This window comes from Schistocerca cancellata, chromosome 11 (genome assembly GCF_023864275.1).
Source record: "Schistocerca cancellata isolate TAMUIC-IGC-003103 chromosome 11, iqSchCanc2.1, whole genome shotgun sequence".
Classification (NCBI taxonomy): Eukaryota; Metazoa; Arthropoda; class Insecta; order Orthoptera; family Acrididae; genus Schistocerca; species Schistocerca cancellata.
The window spans coordinates 24,231,772-24,257,091 of record NC_064636.1 but is presented as its reverse complement, the minus strand read 5'-3'; the positions used below and the strand labels follow the sequence as shown (position 1 = coordinate 24,257,091).

Here is a 25,320-nt window from a genome sequence, read left to right as displayed (position 1 = left end):
AACATGCTCAATGGGGGACAGATCCGGAGATCTTGCTGGCCAGGGTAGTTGACTTACACCTTCTAGAGCATGTTGGGTGGCACGGGATACATGCGGACGTGCATTGTCCTGTTGGAACAGCAAGTTCCCTTGCTGGTCTAGGAATGGTAGAACGATGGGTTCGATGACGGTTTGGATGTACCGTGCACTATTCAGTGTCCCCTCAACGATCACCAGTGGTGTACGGCCAGTGTAGGAGATCGCTCCCCACACCATGATGCCGGGTGTTGGCCCTGTGTGCCTCGGTCGTATGCAGTCCTGATTGTGGCGCTCACCTGCACGGCGCCAAACACGCGTACGACCATCATTGGCACCAAGGCAAAAGCGACTCTAATCGCTGAAGACGACACGTCCCCATTCGTCCCTCCATTCACGCCTGTCGCGACACCACTGGAGGCGGGCTGCACAATGTTGGGGCGTGAGCGGAAGACGGCCTAACGGTGTGCGGGACCGTAGCCCAGCTTCATGGAGACGGTTGCGAATGGTCCTCGCCGATACCCCAGGAGCAACAGTGTCCCTAATTTGCTGGGAAGTGGCGGTGCGGTCCCCTACGGCACTGTGTAGGATCCTACGGTCTTGGCGTGCATCCGTGCGTCGCTGCGGTCCGGTCCCAGGTCGACGGGCACGTGCACCTTCCGCCGACCACTGGCGACAACATCGATGTACTGTGGAGACCTCACGCCCCACGTGTTGAGCAATTCGGCGGTACGTCCACCCGGCCTCCCGCATGCCCACTATACGCCCTCACTCAAAGTCCGTCAACTGCACATACGGTTCACGTCCACGCTGTCGCGGCATGCTACCAGTGTTAAAGACTGCGATGGAGCTCCGTATGCCACGGCAAACTGGCTGACACTGACGGCGGCGGTGCACAAATGCTGCGCAGCTAGCGCCATTCGACGGCAAACACCGCGGTTCCTGGTGTGTCCGCTGTGCCGTGCGTGTGATCATTGCTTGTACAGCCCTCTCGCAGTGTCCGGAGCAAGTATGGTGGGTCTGACACACCGGTGTCAATGTGTTCTTTCTTCCATTTCCAGGAGTGTATTTTTGTTTGTAAGTATTTGATGTGATACCTTATCATATGTAGTTTCAAAACATATAACTGAGAAGCTTCTATCAGTAACCATTGTTTGACTACTTTACTCCACCTTCCACTGTAGGCCCACACAATAGTAACCCTATTTACTTCTTTTCAGGTTCTGCACAAGTGTGACTTGCCCAATTGCCTCAGTAATGCACAGGATCCCCTAAGCATTGACGAAGAGGTGAGTGCACTTTTCTATTCTTCTTACATTGATGTGGATAATTGCATTGTGTAGCATTCATTGAAGATGAAGATGTAATTTAATTGAAACCTGCTGGTAGGTAGGAACTGTGTGCATGAGCAGGCTTTGGTCCCAGACTCTCACCTTTTGCAAGCTGCGACTTCGTAATAGAGCTGCCCCTTTCTGTAAAACTAGTGGTTTAACAGGTGCTGGATAAACTTGTGGAATGAAACAACAGTCACACAATAAAGACTGTAGATATCATACTGAGAAGTATTTAGTAATGTAGCATATCTTTCTGATCTAGTGAGGAAATGTCCTGACTTTTGCACGAGTTGTTTACGATACACAGTTAGCAGTGAACAATGCAAGTGTAAGTGGTTTATCTGACACTGGTGCTCAAATATGAACAGGAAAAATGCTGGGCAGTTTGGTTTAGACCATAAAAGGAAAATAGTTTATAATAAGATACACAAATAATGACTCAATTAAGTTGTTCCACAATTATTTAAGGGCGGAACACTTGACCACAGCAGATAATTTTTATGAAAAATAAAATTTCTTTTCTTTTCCTCCATTTAGAACTTTATTAAGTCCTGCTACCCTTTAAAATTAATCAGAACCATAACAAAGATAGAAGCTTGTTGTTGCTGTTTTGTGGCTTATCTCGTGTACGTTTTTCATGTCTGCATAACTACTGTACCCACACAAACATTTGAATTTCTGGTGACCAGAGTGCAACCACACATGCGGATGATGATTCCCAGATGGTACAACAACAAACACTTGATTTCTAACACAAAAAGAAACAGAAGAAATTCACAATAATATGTCCACAGTAATGCTAGTCACCGTAAGTCTGATGGACACATGCAATATAATCTCCCAGAATAAGGAATCACAAGAAAATTAAGTCATTGAGATTAATAGTTTGTTTGTCATGATGAAAAATACTTGGAATTGTTCTAAGTCTGGTAGACTGGTGTTTCTTAATGCAACTGCTTGACACAAGCACAAAGTCTAAGTTTAATTGCCATATAATGCCCCAGGAGCACAGTGCCTGATGAGACAGAGGTCGTTGGAGGGATGGCTCTGGTAGCAATTGTTGACTGCTCATTGCAGCTCTGCTGTGCTGATAACCTATGCTCAGTTCTGTGCTTGAAACTGTGGTTACTGTGAGCAGTAAATTCTGTTGTGGCTCCATGGATAGAACTGCTTTGTTAGTGGTCATGTGACGTCTGAAGTTCAGACCTGGTGAATGGACACCTGCCTTGCATTTGGCATGCACATGATCCACATAGGTAAGACAGTGCCGCAAATGCAGCACTGCTGGTGGGAATCTCAGTGCCTCTAGTGGTGATGTTAGTGCTGCCCATTTTAGTGGAGTACACTGTAGAGTAATCTGCAAACACTGTGGCTGGTTGTGCATGTACACGTGTCATTGTACTTATTTACATTCAGCCCGTGCTGGCCAGTGTTGTAATTGAGAAGCTGAACCTGCTGGCCCATGTGGATCTGCAGTGTGGCAACCCATGGGTGTCAGCCATGTTGCCGCGTAGTTGTAGATGCAGGTGATAGCCCAGGGGTACAGCATCCCTCCCCTTAGGGGTGGAGATGGAGGTGAGAACTTTATAGTGAAGATCCTGCATTCTCCTCCCCCCTACCCCACTCTCAGGGGAGAGATGATGGTACAGTTTCAGTGACGTAGATCGTGGCAGCTTAGGGACATCCAAATGGATGATGAATACACATTTTGGAAGTTTCTGTTCTCTTTTCTGCCATACTGTTTAGTATATGTATTTCACATCCAAGTAAAGGTATTCTCCAGACAGATACTTCCAGGAAAGTCTTCCTAAGATAAAAATTCATCATATGCCACAAGACTATACATTCAGTGTGAATGAAGGTATAAACTTATGTATTTTAAATTATGCATTGAAGATAAAAGTTTAGCTTGGTGCTGAGTGTTAATTTCTGCTTCGTGTCATTGCTGGCAGTGGCTCTCTGGTGCAGCTCACTCACTTGCTTGACCATTCATTACCCAGTGTAGAGACCAGAAGGTGATAACAAGACAACAGAAGGTGTTTTGTGTTCTCCATTTCAACAGGTGCAATTAGGTTGTACTGAAACTCTCTCATAAAAGGTAAACAAGTATTGCATTACATTATTGGCCTTTAAGGTTGCTTCATCTCACCGTATTTTTATGAGTGGACTTGTGAAAGACCCCATTTATGTGTCTTCCTTTCCAGCAATGATACCACATAGCAATAGCAGTGAATTCAGTAACTCCAGACATGCTTATAAAAATATCAGACATGTTTGACTATTGTATGGATTTATGTTATGTGTCCAGTGCAGAGCATTTCATATATTTGTGACAGGAAATGAAAAAAATGATCTTAAATGTAACTGTAAGAAGTACTGCAGGAGTGTATACAGTAAGTGCATCCACATAAAAGATAACTGCATGAAAATATAATGATTCTCATGAAACTAAAACTTTCCAGTCCTATGGGGAAGCTAGAATCTACTTCAAGTTTCTATCTCCATGTATGTAGCAGATAAATTCTTGTAATGCTGGAGGTACATTTTTGAAACAGCCTTTATATTCAGTGTTAATGTCATTTCCAGGAAAGCTTTCTTACTATTGAAAGTCTACATTGTATTTCCTAACTAGCAAAATTTGTCTGCTATTTTCATCACATTTTGTAATCAGCTTGCCCAGCATTACCTGACTCATTTCAGCTATACTCCATTGCTTTTACTTTGGTTCTGTTTTTCATCCTGTAACCCCTTTTCAAGACATGCCATTCACTTACATTCCAAGTCCTTTTACAGTGTTATCAGCAAATATTACATTCCATGTCACTGTTCCCTAAACTTTAATTCCATACCAAATGTGTCCCTAGTTTCATCCAGTTTTATTTTCTCCTTGGTCTCCTTTACTGCCAGCTCAGTGTACAAATTTAATAACATGGGGTAGGTTACATCTGTTTTCTTCCTCTCTGTTACTTCCTGATATTCTTAAAATTGTGGTCTGTTTCCTGTACATGTCGTAGATATATTTCATGTCCTGAACTTTTTTCTTTGATAACTTCCAAATTCCATAGTGTATTTAACTAAACTTCCTCATGCACTTTTTTGAACTTAGTTACATTCTGTACTTAAGTTTACCTTTTTTCAGTTAACCTTCTAGGAAGGGACCTCCTAGAATCCGAGGTTGCAAGTTCAATCTTCAGTAAGGCTTATTTGCAAGTGTTGTGGTAATAATTGTGACAGAAAAAAATATTAGCTGCTAATGACTCACCATGTGCATTAGGAGCGCATAGAAAATGAGCATATGGGAGGTGCAGAGGTCAACCATCTATGGGACATGCATGTTACACTTAACAAAATGGACATTGTCAACATTAAAGAAATGTTCAAAACAAGCCATTAACTTGCACTATGAACACCAAATGAAATGTTGTGCATTGGTGATCACAAAGGTTCACATGAGTGAGATCGAAGGTGAACTCCTTGGGAATTCCAAACTGTGCAGGAGATTCAGCTAGGTATCCCCTCTTAAAGAATCCATATAGAATCATATTGATGTAATGGGGTGATGAGGACTGATGGAATGTTTGTAGGGGCAGACCACCTTCAGCTTCTCACAGCATAATATATAATTTTCCAGACAATTTACCATCTAGATTAACATTCAGCATAATTGTATACAAATCCATTAAGGTATTGATGTTAGATGATCTTGATAAAACTCTTTTGGTACCTCTAATTTCCAGGGTTCTTTTGATATTGTGCTGTTAGTAGTAGTATTAAATCTCAGGAAGGCTGATTTATATTGTAATAGTAGTTTTTTGTTCAATTATTTGAGCTACATGCAGAACTAGCAGTACTCACTGTTGGTTTCTCCCAAATATGGTGTGTGCAATACTCCCACAATGGGATGGTGACATGGGGGAGAGCAGTTTCATAATATCCACATTTTGTAAGCTTTGTCTTCTCGGCATGTACATTCTTTATTGCATTTAAAATTTCTGCTTTGCATAACAATGAGTGGGCCCAACTGCAGTCTGTGTAAAAGCAGGACATCCACTGATGGGGTAAAGCATTATGAGTACCTGGTTTGCATATTGGTCCACCTTTAGAATGCAGTACAGCAGAGATTGTGTGTCGGATCAATCCAACAAGTCCTTGGTAGTTTTCTGAGGTATGTGGCACCAGATGTCTATGCACAGATCACAAGGTTCCTATAAATTACAGATTGTCCATTTTTTTGACAGCTTCCCTGGTGTGTTTCATTTGGTTCAGATTACGTAAATTTTGTGGCTGAAACATTGAGAGTCCTCTGCCATGCTACTAAGATTTCTGTTGTACAGTTCTGCTTGTGACAGTCAGTTATCCTGCTGGAAGATGGCATTCCTGTCGGGGATACCATCAAGCATACAAGGATGCAGGCAGTCCACAATAATGTAAATATAGTTCAAAGCTGCCATAATGACTTTACTACCTCAGACCACATGGAAGACCAGTGTATGTCCCCCTTAGCGTAATACTGCTCCCACTGATACACATTCATGATGTGATGCACGTTTTGATCAGCTTGTCACCTGTATGACAGTGTGTATGGAGATCACCATTGACGTGGTGTGACAAGGAATGGGATTTACCTGACCAGGCAATAAGTTTCCATTATTGCATGGTCCAGTCATGGTGAATCTGTGTCCACTGCAGTCATAATTGAAGGTGATGTTGGGTAAAAATGGGAACACACAGGTGTCATCTGATGGGAAGCCTCATGCTTGACAGTGTGCAGTGAACACTGTGCTGCAAAACACTTGTGTCTGCGATGGCATTGTACTACCATCAGATCTGCAACAGATAGCTGCCTATCCTGTTTTACAAAGCAAGCCAGCCAGCCAGCCTCTGGCCTCCAAATTTTGTAATGAAGCATGGCAAGCAGATGCCAACTTTGCAATTTCCTATTTAATTGTTCCCACATACTGGGCAATAACAACCTGCCCGTTGACAGAGTCTTTCACGCGAGTGGATTTTCCCATTTGTTAGCTGTGTCATTGGTAGAATGATTATTTTTCGTCTCTGCTTTGCCTCTATACTGTCTTTACTGCATTACGTGCCTGAAATACCAGCAGGCAGCATTAAAGCTTGTAAGTGGACACTCCTCTTACTGCTGTGGCTCCTCAAATTCTGTAAATTTATGTAGTAGTGTGTCCTGAGAGCTATGTTTTCTTTCTTGCAAGCGTTCCTATTTAAGTCCCTTGGGAATTTCCGTTACATTTTCATAAGGACTGTACCAACTTGTTACAATCCTTGCATTGTGGTCCTGATTCTTTTATTTTATTTTCTGGAAGGACTCCAAACACTGGGATAATTATCTAGACTAGTGATAAATGTCTTCCCCTTCTTTCTATGAATGTAATTTCATTGTATCCCTTGCCACTTTTTATGTTTTTATCTTCATATTTCCCCCTATGTCTGTTTTTCGTTTCTCCCACTCTCCTTTTCAACAGCTCTCACAATTTTTAATTGTGCTATTCATATGGGTTAGTTTTTTTGTCTTTAATTCAGCTTTGCTTCCTTTGTTTATCCTTCAGTTATCATGTAAATTGCCACAGTGCTTACCAGTGTACTGTCCTTGACATCCTACCCTCTTTCATCTTTCTGTATCCTCAGATTTGCCTTTCTCAGCCATAGATCTGAGTGACATGCCCTCCATTTTCAAACTTTCCCTCTTCATCCTTGAGGAAGAAATTGCATGTATTGAAACTTAAGAATTTTTTCCTTGTATTTTTAATTGTTTCTATCAAAAAGTGCTTGGAACTTTGCAAGTATTCCTGAAGAATTTTTCAGTGTCTACTATTTTGCGTACTTTGAATGTGTTTAATAAGTGAGTTGATATATCAGTAGTATCAGTTGGTGATGCATAAACATTTTTCTTATGTCATATTGTGATATAAATGGCAATAAAAAATAATACTCTTACTTGGTCATCATTTCTTTCTGTTTAATGTAAATGGGCAAATAAAAAAATTTACTCACCAAGCAGTGGCAGGGGAACAACACACAAAAAAAAATTTAACTTTCACAAGCTTTTGGAGCCAGTGACTCCTTCTTCTGGATCTCATTGGATGAGTAGAGTTCTCTATGTAAATGTTATTTCATCTTGTGATATACACTGAAGAGCCAAAGTAACTGGTACATGTGCCTAATATCACGTAGGACCCCTGCAAGCATGCAGAAGTGCCGCAACACGATGTGGCATAGACTTGAGTAATGTCTGAAGTAGTTCTGAAGGGAATGGACACTACGAATGTTTTGTTGAATGGTTCACATGCTGACACTTGTTGACGGCCCAGTATTGAAATTTACAGCAATTTGCAGAAGGGTTGCAGTTCAGTCATGTTGAACAATTCTCTTCAGTCGTCGTCAGTCCCATTCTTGCAGGATCTTTTTCCAGCCAGAGTGATGTCTGAGATCGGATGTTGTACAGGATTCCTGATATTCACAACACACTCATGAAATGGTCACACTGGAAAATCCCCACTTCATCGATACCTCGGAGATGCTGTGTCCCGTCACTCGTGTGCTGACTGTAACATCACATTCAAACTCAATTAAATCCGGATCATCTGCCATTGTAGCAGCAGTAACCAATCTAACAACTGTGCCAGACACTTGTAGACTTATATAGGCATTGCCATTGGCAGTGCCATACTCTGCCTGTTACAGCTCTCTGTATTTGAATAACATGCCTATACCAGTTTTTTTCGTGCTTCAGTATAAAAACTGACAACAGCACTACAACCAATAATGGAGTGCTCAGTATCATTCATAAATGCATTGTCCTGTTTTACATGAAGTGAAAAAGCTGTAAAATTAGCTGTTTACTGTGGTATTCTAAAGACTAGCATGTTAAACTCATTCAGAAAATTTGATCTGTGCATATATAGCTTTTCTTTCCAAGTATGAAATTACAACTGAGGGAACCTGCTCAACTATTCAAGGAGCACAGTATTACTTTGCATGAAATGGAAAACACACCACACACACATACCTCTGTGAATCCCAATGATGTAAATTATTTTGGTTCCATTTTCTCATTGCCTTGTTACAGATTGAGGCAATTGCTGATGATCCACTTCACATTTGTAATCTGCAAAGCATTAAAAAAGAGGTATGTAGCTACTGCATATTAAGTTCTGCTAATTTTTCACTTTGCTAAATAATGTAGTTGGCTGTTATTTAGTACTGAGCTACCTACATGGATCTCAGTAGGTGAGTAGATATCTCTGCTTAAAAGTTATTTCCTCTTGTGAAATAGACACAGTAATTTCTTGGGAATAATCTGACCATTGATGTTACAGTAATGAGTATTATGGGATATCAGTACTAAACAGAAATGATAATAGGGAGTTACGTCTGATGATGGGTGCATAACACACAAAAAAATGTAATATCAACAGAGATATTCAAATTACTGTTGTTCCTTTTTCATATAATTGCACACCCCCTCCCTACACACAGCCACACCCCCACACACACCCACACCCCTACAAAAACACACACAATTCGCCAAACAGGAACCATAATGACTCCATCCTTCATGTACATAGTAATGGTGCCAGGTGGATGTGGATGATGCTGCTTGCATCTTGTAGTTACTGTGGATTTGAACGTCAGTATAATTATATGCTTTGTAAATAAAATAATACCATCAGGTAAACAAACATTTAGTTCATTTAAGATGGCAAAATTATTGAATTTCTTTGTCTGAAGATGTTGCTGGATATCACTTCAGTGAAGTTACTGTTTTGATGTTGACATTTGTATTTTGCACGAAGGCAGTGGGTGAGTTCCATTGCCTTCCTGTTGCTAGGTTATTAAATCTTGACAGCGTGAAGGAATAAAAACAGTTAAGTATGTATATTCAGTAAGTTGCCCATAGCAATAACCTTCCATCACTGAAGTGCGTAAAAAGTTCATACCAACTACACATCATGCCATTGTTGAGATACTAAGTAATTCTTCATGTGTGTGTGTGAAAATATCTATAGGAAATATGATACAGAAGACATTCCAATTAAGTGACCTTCATTCAAAACACTATCTGATTATTTTTTTATGTTTTGATTTACTGATATATGAAACGTGTAGCTGTGAAAGCTAGCTGTTATGATGAGGAATGTTTCAAGTGCACAAGAAATGCACATATGAAACAAAATTTTAACATTTCTATTATTTACCCCATTCCCTTAAATAGCACAAAATGCATATACTATATTTATAGATTTATTTATTCCTATTCAAGAATTCATCTATGGTATAGGAGGAGTTGTCAAGGAGATAGGATTTCAGTTTATTTTTGAAGCTATTGCTTCTGTCTGTCAGACACCTTATTTCATCTGGTAATTTGTTGAAAAATTTTATAGCAGCATATTTTATCCCTTTCTGTGCCAAAGATAGGTTGAGCAAAGGATAGTGTAAGTTTTTTTTCTGGTAGTGTAATCATGAATGTCACTGTTGTTTTTAAACTAATCCATGTTGTTGAGAACAAATTTCATTAATGAGCATATGTATTGTGAGGCTGTTGTAAGCAAAAGATGCCTATAAGATGTGTGACTATGAACCCCACACATTATTCTAACCACTTTCTTTTGAGCAGTGAATACTTTTTCTCTAAATGTTGAGTTACCCCAAAGTATTATTCCGTATGACAGAGAGTGAAAATATGTAAAGTATGTTAGCTTACTAATTTCTATATCCTCAAAATTGGCAATTATTCTAATCGCAAACGTTGCTGAACCTGGTCGCTTTAGGAGATCTAAAATATGAATTTTCCAATTAAGATATGTACACCCAAACCCTGTCTACTGACTTCTGTTGATGTTTTATATTTATTGAAGGAATTGTACTTTTTGCAGTAGAAAATTAGATGTACTGTGTTTTTTCAAAGTTTAGAGCAAGCCCATTTGCAGGAAACCAATTAATGACTTTTCCAAAGACCTTATTTGTATCATTTTTAATTTGACTTTCTTTTACTGGATTAATAATTATGCTTGTATCATCAGCAAACAGTGTCAGTTCAGCTTCCTGTTTCAGATAGGAAGGGAGGTCGTTCCCATGTATCAAGAACAGAAGGGGACCCATCATTGAACCCTGTGGAACACCTAATGTAATTTCACCCCAGTTAGATGAAGTGGCAAATTTATTTAAATCACTTGACCCATATGAGGAAACTTTTTGCTTCCTGTTCTGTAGGTATGACTTAAACCACTCACATGCTATTCCATTTATACCATAGAATTGTTATTTCTGTAACATAATGTCATGGTTCACACAATCAAATGCTTTTCACAAGTCACAAAAAAATCCTATTGGTGACATTTTACTATTTAAAGACTGTTATGTGGACAGTGAAATTGTGTATTGCTGTCTCAGTGGAAAAACATTTTTGAAATCCGAACTGTGATTTACTAAGTATCCCATTACTGTTGAAATGGTTAACCACTCTAGAGTACATTGCTTTCTCGAAGATTTTTGAGAATGCTGTAAGCAAGGATACTGGCTGATAGTTATTGACATCTGTGGTGTCCCCCTTTTTGTAGAGAGGCCTGTCAATGACATATTTTAACCTGTCTGCGAAAATACCTATAGTTAGTGACGCATTACATATGTGACTCAGAACATCAGCTGTAAATGCTCCACATTGTTTTAATATCTTATTAGAGATGTCATCTACTCCAACTGAACATTAATTTTTCAGAGATTTAATACACTAGTGGCCATTAAAATTGCTACATCAAGAAGAAATGCAGATGATAAACGGGTATTCATTGGACACATATATTATACTAGAACTCACATGTGATTACATTTTCATGCAGTTTGGGTGCATAGATCCTGAGAAATCAGTACCTAGAACAACCACCTCTGGCCATAATAACAGCCTTGATACGCCTGGGCATTGAGTCAAACAGAGCTTGGATGGCATACAGGTACAGCTGCCCATGCATCTTCAACGTGATTCCACAGTTCATCAAGAGTAGTGAATGGCGTATTGTGATGAGTCAGTTGCTCGGCCACCATTGACCAAACTTTTCAGTTGGTGAGAGATCTGTGGAATGTGCTGGCCAGGGCAGCAGTTGAACATTTTCTGTATCCAGAAAGACCAGTACAGGACCTGCAACATGTGGTCATGCATTATCCTGCTGAAATGTAGGGTTTCGCAGGGATCGAATGAAGGGTAGAGCCACGGGTCGTAACACATCTGAAATGTAACATCCACTGTTCAAAGTGCTGTCAATGTGAACAAGAGGTGACCGAGATGTGTAACCAGTGGCACCCCATACTATCATGCCGGGTGATATGCCAGTATGGCAATGACGAATACACGCTTCCAATGTGCGTTCACCGCAATGTCGCCAAACATGGATGCAAACAACATGATGCTGTAAACAGAACCTGAATTCATCCAAAAAAATGACGTTTTGCCATTTGTGCATCCAGGTTCGTCGTTGAGTACACCATCACAGAGCCTCCTGTCTGTGATGCAGCATCAGGGGTAACCGCAGCCATGGTCTCTGAGCTGATAGTCCATGCTGCTGCAAATATCGTCAAACTGTTCATGCAGGTGGTTGTTGTCTTGCAAACGTCCCCATCTGTTGTCTCAGGGATCGAGACGTAGCTGCACGATCCATTACAGCCATGCAGATAAGATGCTTGTCATCTTGACTGCTAGTGATGCGAGGCCATTGGGATCCAGCATGGCATTCCGTATTACTCTCCTGAACCCACCGATTCCATATTCCGCTAACAGTCATAGAATCTCAACCAATGCGAGCAGCAATGTCGCGATACGATAAACCGCAATAGCAATAGGCTACAATCCGACCTTTATCAAAGTTGGAAACGTGATGATACACATTTCTCCTCCTCATACGAGGCATCACGACATTTCACCAGGCAACGCCGGTCAACTGCTGTTTGTGTATGAGAAATCGGTTGGATACTTTCTTCGTGTCAGCATGTTGTAGGAGACACCACCGATGCCAACCTTGTGTGAATGCTCTGAAAAGCTATTCATTTTCATATCACAGCACCTTGCTCCTGTTGGTTAAATTTAATATCTGTAGCACGCCATCTTTGTGGTGTAGAAATTTTAATGGCCAGTAGTGTAATTTTACTTATTTCACAAGAGTTTGTTAGGTGAAACTTAATCTCACTAAATTTTTTCGAAACAGACTCTTCTTTGTACTGCCTAGCTTTTTCTTTTGAACTGTTCTCGCCAATTTTTTCTCCTACACTTAAGAAATGGTTGTTAAATATATTAGCTACTTGTGTACTGTTGGTTAGGATGGTCTCGTTCTCTTTAACAGTAATACAACCTACCCCAGTGGTTACTTTTCCTGTCTCCCTTCTAACAACATTCCATATTGATTTTATTTTATTGCCAGAGTTGTTAATTTCTTCTCTAACATACATATTTCTTGATTTTCTTACAACTTTTATAATTTTATAATAATTTTTATAATGTAAAACTACTTCTGGATCTTTACTAGTTCTTGGTGTCTCATACAGGTTTCTTTTTCTTTCTGAAGACACTTTAATACCTGTACTAAACCAAGGTTTCTTTGAAAAGTGTTTGGTGTTACAATTAGTAATTTTCTTTGGGAAACAATGTTAAAAGAGGGATATAAATTTATCAAGAAGTATGTTGCACTTATCACTAGCATTTGGCTCATTATATACATCTCCCCAATTAACATTTCTTAAGCTTTCTCTGAAGTGCTGTATAGATACCGAGTTGAGTGACCTCACACTTTTACTTAATGGTTTGTGAACTGTTCACCCTGTTAGGTTTTGTAAGTTAATCAGTTGTGCATCAAGGTCTGACAATCCATTTACCACAGGCAAAGCACATGTTTGTTTTACATCCTCTTTCTGTATAAATACATTATCTATTAGTGTGCTACTGTCCTGAGCTATACGTGTAGGGGAACTGATCACTGATTTTAAGTTATATGTTGTGATGAACACTTCTAGTTAACTTTTCCTATCAGAATTACTTAGGAAGTTTACATTGAAATCACCACAGATTAATAACTTCTTCTTTTTGTCTGACAGATAGCATAATAAGGAGTCAAAATTTTTTATGAACAGCTCCCAGTCTCCTAATGGGGACCTATACACTGTTGCTAATATCAATACTACATTATCTAGCTGAAGTTCACATGCACAAACCTCAAAGTTCTGATCAACACAAAATTTGCTTACTTCTACAGTTTTGCATTTATACCTTTGTTTTATGAAAATGGCAACTCCTCCTTTATCCATCCTAGATCTACTTGTGTAAGATGCTAAATTATACCCACTTACACGGACACTATCCATGCCCACAGTTACATGGTGTTTAGACAGACAGAGTATATTAATCTCATTCATATTTTGGAGATCATCTAAACACACTAATAGCTCATCTACTTTATTTTTTATTCTCCTGATATTTTAATGAAGTATGTTGATACTGCCCTCAGCTTTACCCCTATTAACTGTACTTGTGGTTTCTTTTATTCTATTTATTTTCATTGTCATCTGTCTGGATTTTGGCTTTAACCTAAAAACCCTGTCTGCCTGGACCCATTAACCACAGGGCACCCCCTTGTGTGACTGTGGACCCCCTTGCAGTTTCTGCTAATAGAGAAGCTAACTTACTTTTCCCCATCCTATTCAGGTGCTGGCCATGTGTAGTGTATCCACGCGTACCAATAGCATTTACTGGAACATCACTTATGTGAGATTTTGCAGGTGTCTGAAGCATCCTGTTCAGCTCAGTGCTAACATGCCTTACAGTAGTGTTTACCCAGGGCTGATGATGGCGCTGAAAGACCTCCACAAACCCCACATTTGTGTACTCAGTTTGTGCTCCTATTTTATCCAGGTCACTCCTAATACTTTATCTTCGATTCATAGCCAGGCTGTTTCCTGCTCCCTCAACTATAATTACCTGATCTTCCTTCTCAAGGTCCCTGCATAGCTGCTCTAAGTTTTCTATCTCCTGGCCAAGGCTAGCACTTGGTTTCACCAAACTTGTGACCTAGTACCCTGCACCTAATTTGTCCTGAAGCTGCTGGCCCACACCACTCCAGTGACTGCTCCCTATAAGCAGAATTCTTCGTTTTGTATTCTGGTTTGATCCCAACCTGTCTTTTCTTTAAGCTAATATTCTGCTTCACCCTACTTTCAACTATTGAACAAACATCAGGTTTTGACAGCAATAAGCTGCCAAATAAATATCTTACGTCTACAAACATCACAAAAAAGATTAACATTTGTGTTTATAACTTGTTTGCAATCACACCGTTCAGGTAATTTCAAATATTTTTCATGTCCAACAGACAAGCATACAGACATTTATTGATTAAAATATCTGTGGATAATTTATATTCCTGCTCTACACCATTGCACTTAAGGTTATGGTAGCACGTTCAACCATTTCTAAAATTTCGTATTTTCAAGTTGTACCAAAATATTTTTTTAATGTAACTGAGCCCTGAAATAGCATATTTGCATAGTTTTTATAAGTTGTCACACAAGGTGTAACCAATGTGGCTCATTAGCTTCAGTAATCTTTGTTCTAATGTGGCATCAGGTTGGTTTAGACTGTCACATGACCTTGCATCTTTTTTTTTTTCACAATCTGTAACATGTTTCCAAAATCTGACAGGATTTGTTGCATTTATTATGCATGTGAATGATTCAAATCTGGAAAATTTATGTAATGAGATAATTAAACACTCTCAACTTCTTGACTCCACAAGGATTCTTGTTCTATGTGAGCATAGTGTAAATGTTCGGAAACATTTTAGATGAAGAAACAGGCTGCTCACCAATGAAGATATAGAATTTTCCCATAATAATGCCCAAATCATGCTTTGAATTTTTCTCCATGAGAAGTATCTCCTGCCCACGCTTACTTTAAATTCAGCCTCTAACACTATTTGCTTATAGCTACAATTAACACTACTTTCCATTTTCCAGGTTCTCGAAGGTCCAGTAGTAGTCTCAGTGTTCAGTGGCTGCGTCAAAGAGGATCCAGAACTAGATTTAGGAGTAAATATAACTGACACTAAAGTAAGTTTTGACATATGTATCAAGATTCTTGTAGAAGTTGGAGGTTTATTTTTACTGTATCTCAGTATGTGATAAGCTCCACATGCCTCCAATATAGTTTAAAGTGGAAAGCATGCTAGGTAAATCACACACTCTCAGCAGGATAACGTTTTGACAATTTGGTATTTCCAAGGCAGTGCAGTGTACTGGTGAGAATCGTTAGTCTTCCATAAAGCCCATCTTACATGGATTAAGGTTTGCTGTAGATTTGCTAGGTGGTGTGATTTACTGTTCACTTGCAAGGACTGCACACAGCTAGCTCGCATGTCCAGGCTTTGACATGGTGTAAGATTTAGCAGAGACACGAGCAGGCTCACTGACTGGATGAATGGCAAGGTGAACAAATGAGCCAATCTGCAGTCTTTCTCAGACAATGGCAAAGAAATTATTTGCAAAAAGAAATTTCGTTCTCATACATCTCATAGCTTCATTTGTCAGCTTCATGATGAACTTCCTGTCATTTCTTTAAATAATCATAGTTATTTGATACTTAAATATTAAATAAACTACTGGAAGAAATTTGGAAGTTTTTAAATGTAAATAGTGGTCACAATGAATTTGCTTTTGGTGTATGTTGCATATGAAGTGTGAAGTGTGGCTGACATTCAATTAGTCTTTAAACATCAAAGGATATAACTATTGTGGGGTCCAGCCCACTTGACTCCTATAGAGTGCCTAAAGGATGCTGCTTTCTCAGATAGCTATACAACAATTCAAGCAAGTCACATTAATGGTTCTTGTTACACTAAAATAGATTGACAGTACTTAAGTTTGGTACAAGAACATGTCGCAAGCGATGGTCAACGTGCAAACAATCAGTATTCCTTTGCTATATACAATGTTCATGGAAGTTTGTCACAGTTTGTGGATCACTGATACTGGCTATCATAGATGCTCTCTCCTAAGGTGTGGTTTCTACTAGTGTCAGTCTTCTACTCTCCCTGAGGCTGGCAGGAATGGCACTAATACTCTCTTCATATAGAGGGTGCTCATGTCGTGGTGTGGTCCTAGTCAGTGGGCTGTTGTCTGACGTCATTTCACAGCCTTGTCTGCTCTTGCATTCTTCATCTTCGTGCCGGTGCTTTCCATTATGCTGGAACAATGATCACCAATCTTGAGAATATTTATAGGGATTGGAACTAAAAGTGATATATATTAATTGTTTTCATATTTCTCAAATAATTGAGACATAGAAATAATATCTTTAAATCAGATGCAGTACTAATCAGTCACTATTGAAAATACATTGGGATATTGTGCCAGAATTTTAACAGAAGTAGCTATTTATTTACCCCAGGCTTCTCACTCTTATTTAATCCAGAGAAATGTTACTAGTGCTTAGTTTTGAGTAAGACATAACTTTTATTGTTGGTATGTCAAAATCTGCTTCTTTTTCCAAATCACAGCAGACTTGACAAACATTTATCTCACTAATATTCATATGCAGTTGAAACTTTACCAGTAACTTGAAACAGTGTAGTATTAAATTAACAACTAAGGACAAGAAAGGTCAATACCTTATATATAAAAAAAAAACATTCTCAATATAAAACCAAACATATAATTTCTTCGTATATATTGTTGCAACAGCAATTCGTGTTTAACCAACTATCGATGACACTTAAAAAATTACATTAGTTCTTTGAAAAAATCTGCTTGAGTGTTTTGATAGAAATATTAATCATGTGGCAAAATACTCTCCTCTTTACATGCTATATCATTTGCCAAAATCTTGTTTAGACATCTGTACCCATGTATGAGTGATGAGGGATGTCATAAACATTTCAATCCGGCTTTTTTACTGGTGCACAGGATCACAATAGAGCACTTTTATCAGGATTGGTGATAGTGATATCCTTCAAAGTCTAGAGGCTAATTCAATATGTTAGCTACATTTCATGCACAACAATATGTGGCCTATCATACACCAAATGCAAATTCATAGTGACCCTTATTTCCATTGAAAACTTTCCAAATTTCTTGCAGCAGTTTGCTTAATCTGAACGACTTACACATCGATGAGTATTTAATGGAAAGATAAGCAGTTCATCAAGAAGCTAATGAATGAAGTTATGAGATATGCAAGAATCAGTTTTTTACCTATTATTGTCTCTAAAATAGTTTGAGAGAGATTGTAGATCATCTGATGGGTGCATGACTTTCCATCTCCTCTCGAGTGTTGACTGGTTTCTTTGAGTGTTCACACCTTGTAGTCTATGATGTTAGATGCCAAACAGGGTTCCTGATTGGTCAGCACAAGTAGCATTCAGGGAAGTTTACAAGGAAAATAGTTCCTGAGCTATAATGGACAAGTGCACAGATAATGTATGGTGGCCACCTAGCAGATGATGGAGCCTGATAAGGAGCCACTGTGTGAGCCAGCAAGTAAACATACAGCAAATCTTACTCTGTGTGAGATGGTCCTAAATGTAAGCTTTGGCATTCATCGTGGTTCTCAGGAGTGGAGATTTGCTTTTAAGATCTGAAATGGTTCAGACTTCTGTCTTGCTACTATCAGGCAGTCCGTTCACAGCGGGTTATGTGAAGCACTCTTCTTTTACTGAGTGCTCTTAGCTTTATGGACTGAGGATCAGCTTGTATTAAAGACCTGCTAGGGCAATACCAAACTGGCTCTGCCCTGCTTACTTCAGCATGGTGATGGGCTGGGTGGCTGTTGAAATGAACCTGTGGGCAACCTCTGTGGCTCCTAGTCCATCGCAGTTGTGTGAAACTTGCTTACGTAAGCAAGGCAGAGCCAGTTTGCTATTGCCCTAGCAGGTCTTTAATACAAGCTGATCCTCAGTCCATAAAGCTAAGAGCACTCAGTAAAAGAAGAGTGCTTCAGATAACCCATTGTGAACTTCTGCCAAATACAGACAGCCTGTTAGTAGCAAGACTCGTCACTCTTCCTTAGAATGTGTTTCACATTGTGAAGAGATGAAGAATCACTTTAGGAGGTGTCAGTGTTTTACGTAAAGCCCTATCATGAGTAGCAGGAACTACTCAGTTTGTTAAACTACAGAAAAATGGGATGCTTTCTGAGACCAAACAGCATGGTCATCGGTCTCATTGGATTAGGGAAGGAGGGAGAAGGAACTCGGCCGTGCCCTTTCAAAGGAACCATCCCAGCATTTGCTTGGAGCCACTTAGGGAAATCAGGCAAAAACCTAAATCAGGATGGCTGGACATGGGATTGAACCGTCATCCTCCCGAATGCGAGTCCAGTTTGTGAAAACAGATATTTTCCATCAAAACTTGTGATGTTGGACTGCATAGAGAATTATCAAAACAGATCTAACTTCCACCCTCTATTCTAGCAATGTTGTTGTTTTTTGAAGTTATTTAATTATTGCGGCCTTGAAGAACTTAAAGGAGGCTGGTAATGGTGTAGTGTAACGACGTAAGTTTTGTATAAATGATTTTCTTTTGACATATGACCATGTGCAGATTTCGTCACCTACGTCAGTTACAAAATACTTCAAAATTATTTAAATTTTTTTAAAAGTTGTCTCTGAATGGTTCTTGAATGAAACTTTAATTAAAACATCATCATTTGAGTCGTATGCGCAGAATTACGTCACTCAGTCCAGTTGGTTTGCGCAAACTTTTTTCAATTTAGATGTCGTTTGTTTCTTCTCAGAAATTATATTAGTGCAAGTTATCTGGTTTAATAAATATTAAAACCACATTGAATAAACTTTTAAGACTTAAACTCATGATGAACATTGTCAAAAATTAATAATCTTGTCAAATAAATCAGTAATACTCCTTCCTTAATATAATTCTTCATAAATAAATTCTCGGAACACGTATTTAAAAAAACTAGTATACACTAGTTTATTATCTTCACATATACTACATATAGACGTGAACATGAGCCTTGACAAGATAGGACTGAACATTTACAACATGATTAAACTTTCTATGACGTCATTGTTGTAGAAACATTACAAATTCTTATTTTTTCAGTTTTTAGAAGCACAACGCAACAAATCGGTTTCAGGATCTTCTGTTGCTCTTTGGCTGTCGACCTGCGACGTATAGTGGCCAGCAATTTTCTCTCTGGCCTCAGCAGTGAAGATGCTGTCTCCATTCGTTGCGCCACCCTCTCCATACATGAAACATAAAAATGAATACAAAACTTTAGATAATTCACAAACATTACAAATATTACAAAATACATAAAGAAAACACTAAATTAAACTTATATTCACCTGCAAACTGGGCTGACACTGGTGGATGGGTGACGCTTCAATTTCGCGTCCCACTACAATGGGTAAAAGTAACAAATGTGAAGGAAATTATGAAAAGAACAAATGATGAGTTTGGGAAGACTGCAAGGTTTATATTAACTTTAATTTGCTTTGTCATTACCTGAACATGAGGACAGTTTATTAACTTTATGGTAAAGTCATACATCCAAACCTAATGCATTGTTCCAAACATCAACACTAACGAAAATATCACACAGCTTTCAAAAGGCAAGCAATCTGTTCGGACTGCACCAGCTATCACATGGAGATTTAACTGCATGTTCAGCATCAACATTTGACGTGAACACTGTGAACATTTGGCAACTGAGACTATGCAACTTTTATGGAGGAAAAGAAGATCCAGGAGACTAGTGTTGATGAACATCATATTCTGACGTGTAATAGTTCTGCATTTCTTGGTAATAACCATAACATATTGCTATAATTGTTTGCATCAGAGAACCTGAATCAGTGTCCTTGAAAATGGTTTCTTCTATACAGACTTCACAAGCTGGAGCCACCATTAATATTCTTACCTGTGAGTGCACATACCAATGCGGACTCACATTGGTGAACCAAAACGTTATGGCCACTACACACTGCTTTACTGAATGGTGCCTGGTCGTGTTGTGGGCACATGATGTGTTAAAAAAGTATATAAGCTGAGCGTAAGTAAAGGAAAATCATGTAGTGCTGATACAACTCCCAAATGGGGAGATCTACTTGCATAACTGACTTTGACAGTGGGTGGATTGTTATGGCCCAGTGCCTGGGAATGTGCATCTCATGTATAGTAAAGCTTATGTGGCTGTTCACATGCTGCTGTTGTGAAAATCTATGGAAAGTGCTTGAAGGATGGTGAAACCATTAGTAGGTGACAAACTTTTTGACATTACACAGTGTGGAGGTTGGAGGCTTACACACAGTGTGAAGCAGGATAGGCAGTGATCTGTAGCAGATATGAAGACAGAATACATTGGAGATGCAGCCACAAGTGTTTTAGAGCAAACCATTCTGCACACATTGTTGAATGTGGTGGTCTGAGCAGAAATCCTGTGTTGTTCCCATGTTTATCCAATAACATTGTCAGTTATGATCACAGTGGGCATGGGATCATCATGATTGAATGCCAAACAAGGAAAATGTGTTGCTCAGGTAAATGAATCATGTTTCTTGTCATTGCAGGTTGAAAGTAGTGTCCAGATATGCCATTATCTAGACAAATGGCTGCTCAGAATGGTGCACAGCACCATGGACACAGGCTGATGGGGGAAGTGTTATGCTGTGGTGGAAGTATATACCTGTGCTTGCACAGGATCTAGTGACAATAGTCAAAAGCAATTTCAAGTACATGGACATCATAGAAAACCACATGCATCCCTCGAAGTTTCACACCTTCCTCTGTGGTGATAGCATCTTCCAGCAGCATAACTGTCCATGTCACAAGGCCAGGATTGTGATACAATGATTTGAGGAGTATCATAGTAAACTCACAATGATGTCTTGTCCACCAAATTTGCTTGATATAAAGAATATGAAATACAGCTGGGACACTGCTGGGTACCAAGTTCACACCTACAACAACTAGCCCATAATATATGGGAATTGCGTGATCTGGGTGTAGACATTTAATGCCAGAATGCTTGAGAAACTTATCACGACTAGAGAAATCTGTTACACAATGCTTTTACCATTTTGTGTTTCATTGGTGGACCAACATGCTATTAAGAAGTTGGTCATCGTGTTTTGGATCATCAGTGTATAATTGTACTGTTAGTCTTCTTCAAATCATCAAAAAGGTTTCAGGAAAATGTGCAAGGTGTGCAGGAAAGAACTTAACGTTCTTTTTTTTTTCTAAATTTTATACAAACAAAACAAGATAAGTTATTCACTTTAAACATTATTCTGCTAATGAGATATCTCTGGAAGATTCCCCCCTCCCCCTTTTCCATTTTTAATTTTACAGGGACTTCATAGTGCGATTCACTTCTGTAGCTATCGCAAGGATTATGTTAGTGGAAGGACAAACACTTTCTTTCACATGACGCCATAAAAAAAAGTCAAGGGATTAAATATGGTGATCATGATGACCATCTGTACTACACAATCTCATCAGCACTTGCACAGCCGATGGCTCGCAGATATGTGTTTACGTGTTCCTGTACAGTCAAGTGGAAGTGAAGTGCTGCACCATCTTTTTGCAAGATGAAGTTATTGGAGTCACCTTCCAATTGAGGCAGAAGCCACAAAGAAAACATATCAAGGTACCAAATACCTGTGACAGTTTTCTCCACAAAAAAAGGAGAGTCCATGAATTTTATCACAATTACATACTACATATTGATCTTGAGTGAATGTCGTTTGTTGACTGGAGAAATTATGGTTTTGTGTTCCCCAGGAATCAACATTGAGCCACCAGTAGCATGAAAGTTGCGCAGTCACTAAAAATTAACTTCTTTGATGTATTGTCATTATCCATTCTTTCCAATGTCTCAGTTCAGAAGTCAGATAATGCAGCATAATCTCCTGAAGTGAGGGTCTACACCAATGGCAATCTGTACAGTTTTATGCACAAGTGTTTAGCAGGCTTTTGGAAATGGTTGCTCTGGCACCTAAAGCATCCAACTTACTCACTGCATCAGTTTCATTTTGATTCATTTGAATGCTGTCAACATTCTGTTTCAACATGAGGGCTCACCAGCAGACCAACAGCCTTTCTCCTCAAACTGTTTGTACTAGGCATAAATGGAGACTCTGCTGGGTGGCTCCTGGTGGAAGTGTGCATGAAATTCTTGTTAAAAGTAGTTATTGACTTCCATTTTGCTAAACTGGAGAAACACTCACTTTTTTGTGGTTTAGTTGCTATTTTCTATGCTAGCACTCTCTGTGAGTGGCAGCCTGCAATAAAATTATTGCTCCCAATTTTTAATAAAATGTTCCAGAGATACTCTATTAACTGGTTAAGGTTTGAAGCTAAGTTCTCCTTTATTATTTGTATGAATTTTTGAAAGTGTAAAGTTCTTTTGTGCTTGCCGTGTATGTCACAAGGAGGTTTATCCCTCTAAGCAGTTTGAGAACAATTTGACATTGTGTACCAACTAATGAAATCCCTACTGCTCCCTTTGAAAAAGAACCCACAGACAAGAGTGACAAACAAAAGATTGAAGATCTCCTGTTACCATGCTCTAATGATGCCAGGAGTCAAATCAGATGACTATAGAAGCACAGATGGTGCAGTTACCTAGATCAGTCCCAGGAAGCCAGAAAGTCTCAAAACAACTTCTCAACCATTGCTGTATCGACTCAGAAATGTCAGAGAGAAATTAAAATGATTCTCTTCGCTAACAATGTACCCATTTTACAGAGAGCAAAATTCGGTCCAAAATGTGCTGGGAGTGTGGATCTTTGTGCTTTTATTAAGAATCTGGTATCTTTGTGTTAAGAGGCTATAGACTCCATACTTTCATGAGCAGAGGCCTAAAAGAGATGATCCTTCTGTGCCTTTTCTCTCCTCTTTCCCTCACCACTAACATCCCAGGAGTCATTGTAATATCCCAGTCTCTCTTCTCTCATCTTTTCCTCACCACTTAACATCCCAGCAGTGGTTGTAATATTCCAGTGCCTCATGTCTGTTCACTCTAAGTGCCCCTTTACAATCGGGTACTCCTAAATTTATTCCGTAGCTGCCTCTCCCATTTCTCAGCTGTATGTGGGGAATTTAAATGCACAAAATGTGTTGTGGGACCTGCACTTTCAGTCTAGACTGTTGAGCACCTCTTCTTGACAGAATCTCAACGTCAGCTGGACATGGGGCAGAGCACTTTAGCAATGCTAGGAGGTTGCCATCTTTTTGATAACTCCTCTATCCTCAGTTACCAGCACACTACTCTGTGCCAGGAGATTGACTATTTACACTCAAGTGACTACTTCCTTATTTTGATGCACCCACCAGACATAACAGTATCCAAAAGAAAACAAACAGATTGATTCTTAATGTGGCAAAATTGACTGTTTACAGCCTACTGGCTGTGATTGAATGTAGTCAAGTAGCCCAGATTTGCTTGAAACATGTTGCCTCAGGTTGCGCCCCACTGTTGATGCATCCATGTCAAACTCTTCCGAAAAGCTCGGGAAAAGCAATGTCTAGTGCACAGCTACCCCATTTAGAGGAACCCTATAGTTCTCAATCCTATGGCCCAAGTCCAGGAAGTTGCAACCAAGCTTGTCACAGAACCTTTAAAGTCTCTGGTTCTTCCATTTGACTCAGAATCAAGGGGCCATAATCAGCTCTGTGAATAATGTTGCAAATTGTAAACTTCATTGAAACTCTGTCTGCAAGACTGGTCTTTTCAACTTTCTTTGCTAGTCGCTGGAATGATCAAAGTATGATCTCGGAGCCCAGACAGTAGGCATCATTTCTTCCAATGTGCACCACAATCTGCAGCTGGTTGCATCCTGTTCCTTCAGTGGCTGGTAGAATAGCCTCTTCAACATACTGAATAGGACTCCCAGACTTATGCACTGAATGCACCTGGTGTTTCTTCCTGTTCCTTGCTGCCATGTACCGTTCATCATACATTGGAACTACAGAAGATTAATAGGCCTTTACCCTTCTGTATTTGCCTCCTCTTCACACAGGATAAAGCAGGTTTCCCATCAGATGAAGGATTCCCACTGGCCCAGCTTTAGTTTCAGTGAAAGAAAATACCTCAAACTTGTTGGTTAGAGTATCAGTACAACACCTTGAGCCCTGGTTGTTTTCTGTCAGCCATTCACAGGTCACTCTAGATCTGCCATTGACATTCCATTCACCAGAAAGTGTGCAAGTGACAGATCCGGTACTGGACAAATCTGGTACTACCTACAGAGAAGAGGGTAGTATTTGAGGTACTTTTGGTACCTTTTGACATGACTCAACGGAGCTATTCTAACACACTTATTTGCAGCAACTGCCAATCATTTGAGAATATTCAGGGTGGTTTCCAGATGCTTACAAACGTGAACTAACTCATCCCGTGTCCAAGGACAGCATTCACAGTGGGGCTGCATTGTGGTTTGTGCAATGTTTTACAGGACAGTGAATGAGTAACTTTAAACTAAGCCTGCTGATTATCTTCTAACAATTGAGCTAAAATTGCAGCTAATTCCCTTTAAGATGTGAAGCAGTTAGTACACAAAACAAAATCTCTATTAAGACAACAGAAAATTCTATATTAAAAATTATTTATTTCCTGAAACATTTTTAAGGTTATAGTCACTAACAAATTAAAAAATAGTGTTAATTTGGGTTAAATGTAGACAACATACACTCCCCGTGAAAGGGAAAACTAGGTATAACATGATATGTTTGTTAAAATATGTGCTACAGCAACTAAATCACAGATCTGAATTTACTACAAAATAGCATATGCACATGAGAATGGTAACTTCTGGTAATCCTCAAAAATGTATGTTGATTTGCATTGATATACACTAAAATTGAGGGAGGATTATTCTTTTCTTTCTCAAATCCTGATTTGCTACAAAATAAATTGTGATAGACTGGACAGTGCTACCCTACAGTCAGGGCCAGG

The 25,320-nt window shown here is 39.3% G+C and overlaps 1 protein-coding gene across 1 annotated transcript in view; it reads left to right on the top strand.

Moving 5' to 3' along the window:
* LOC126108847 (uncharacterized) overlaps window positions 1-25,320 on the top strand; it is a 246,408-nt gene that overhangs the window by 104,183 nt on the left and 116,905 nt on the right. The window contains exons 9-11 of the mRNA XM_049914214.1: window positions 1,236-1,304; window positions 8,440-8,499; window positions 15,363-15,455. Coding sequence (XP_049770171.1) covers window positions 1,236-1,304; window positions 8,440-8,499; window positions 15,363-15,455 — 222 coding nt within the window. The remainder of the gene's footprint in view (window positions 1-1,235; window positions 1,305-8,439; window positions 8,500-15,362; window positions 15,456-25,320) is intronic.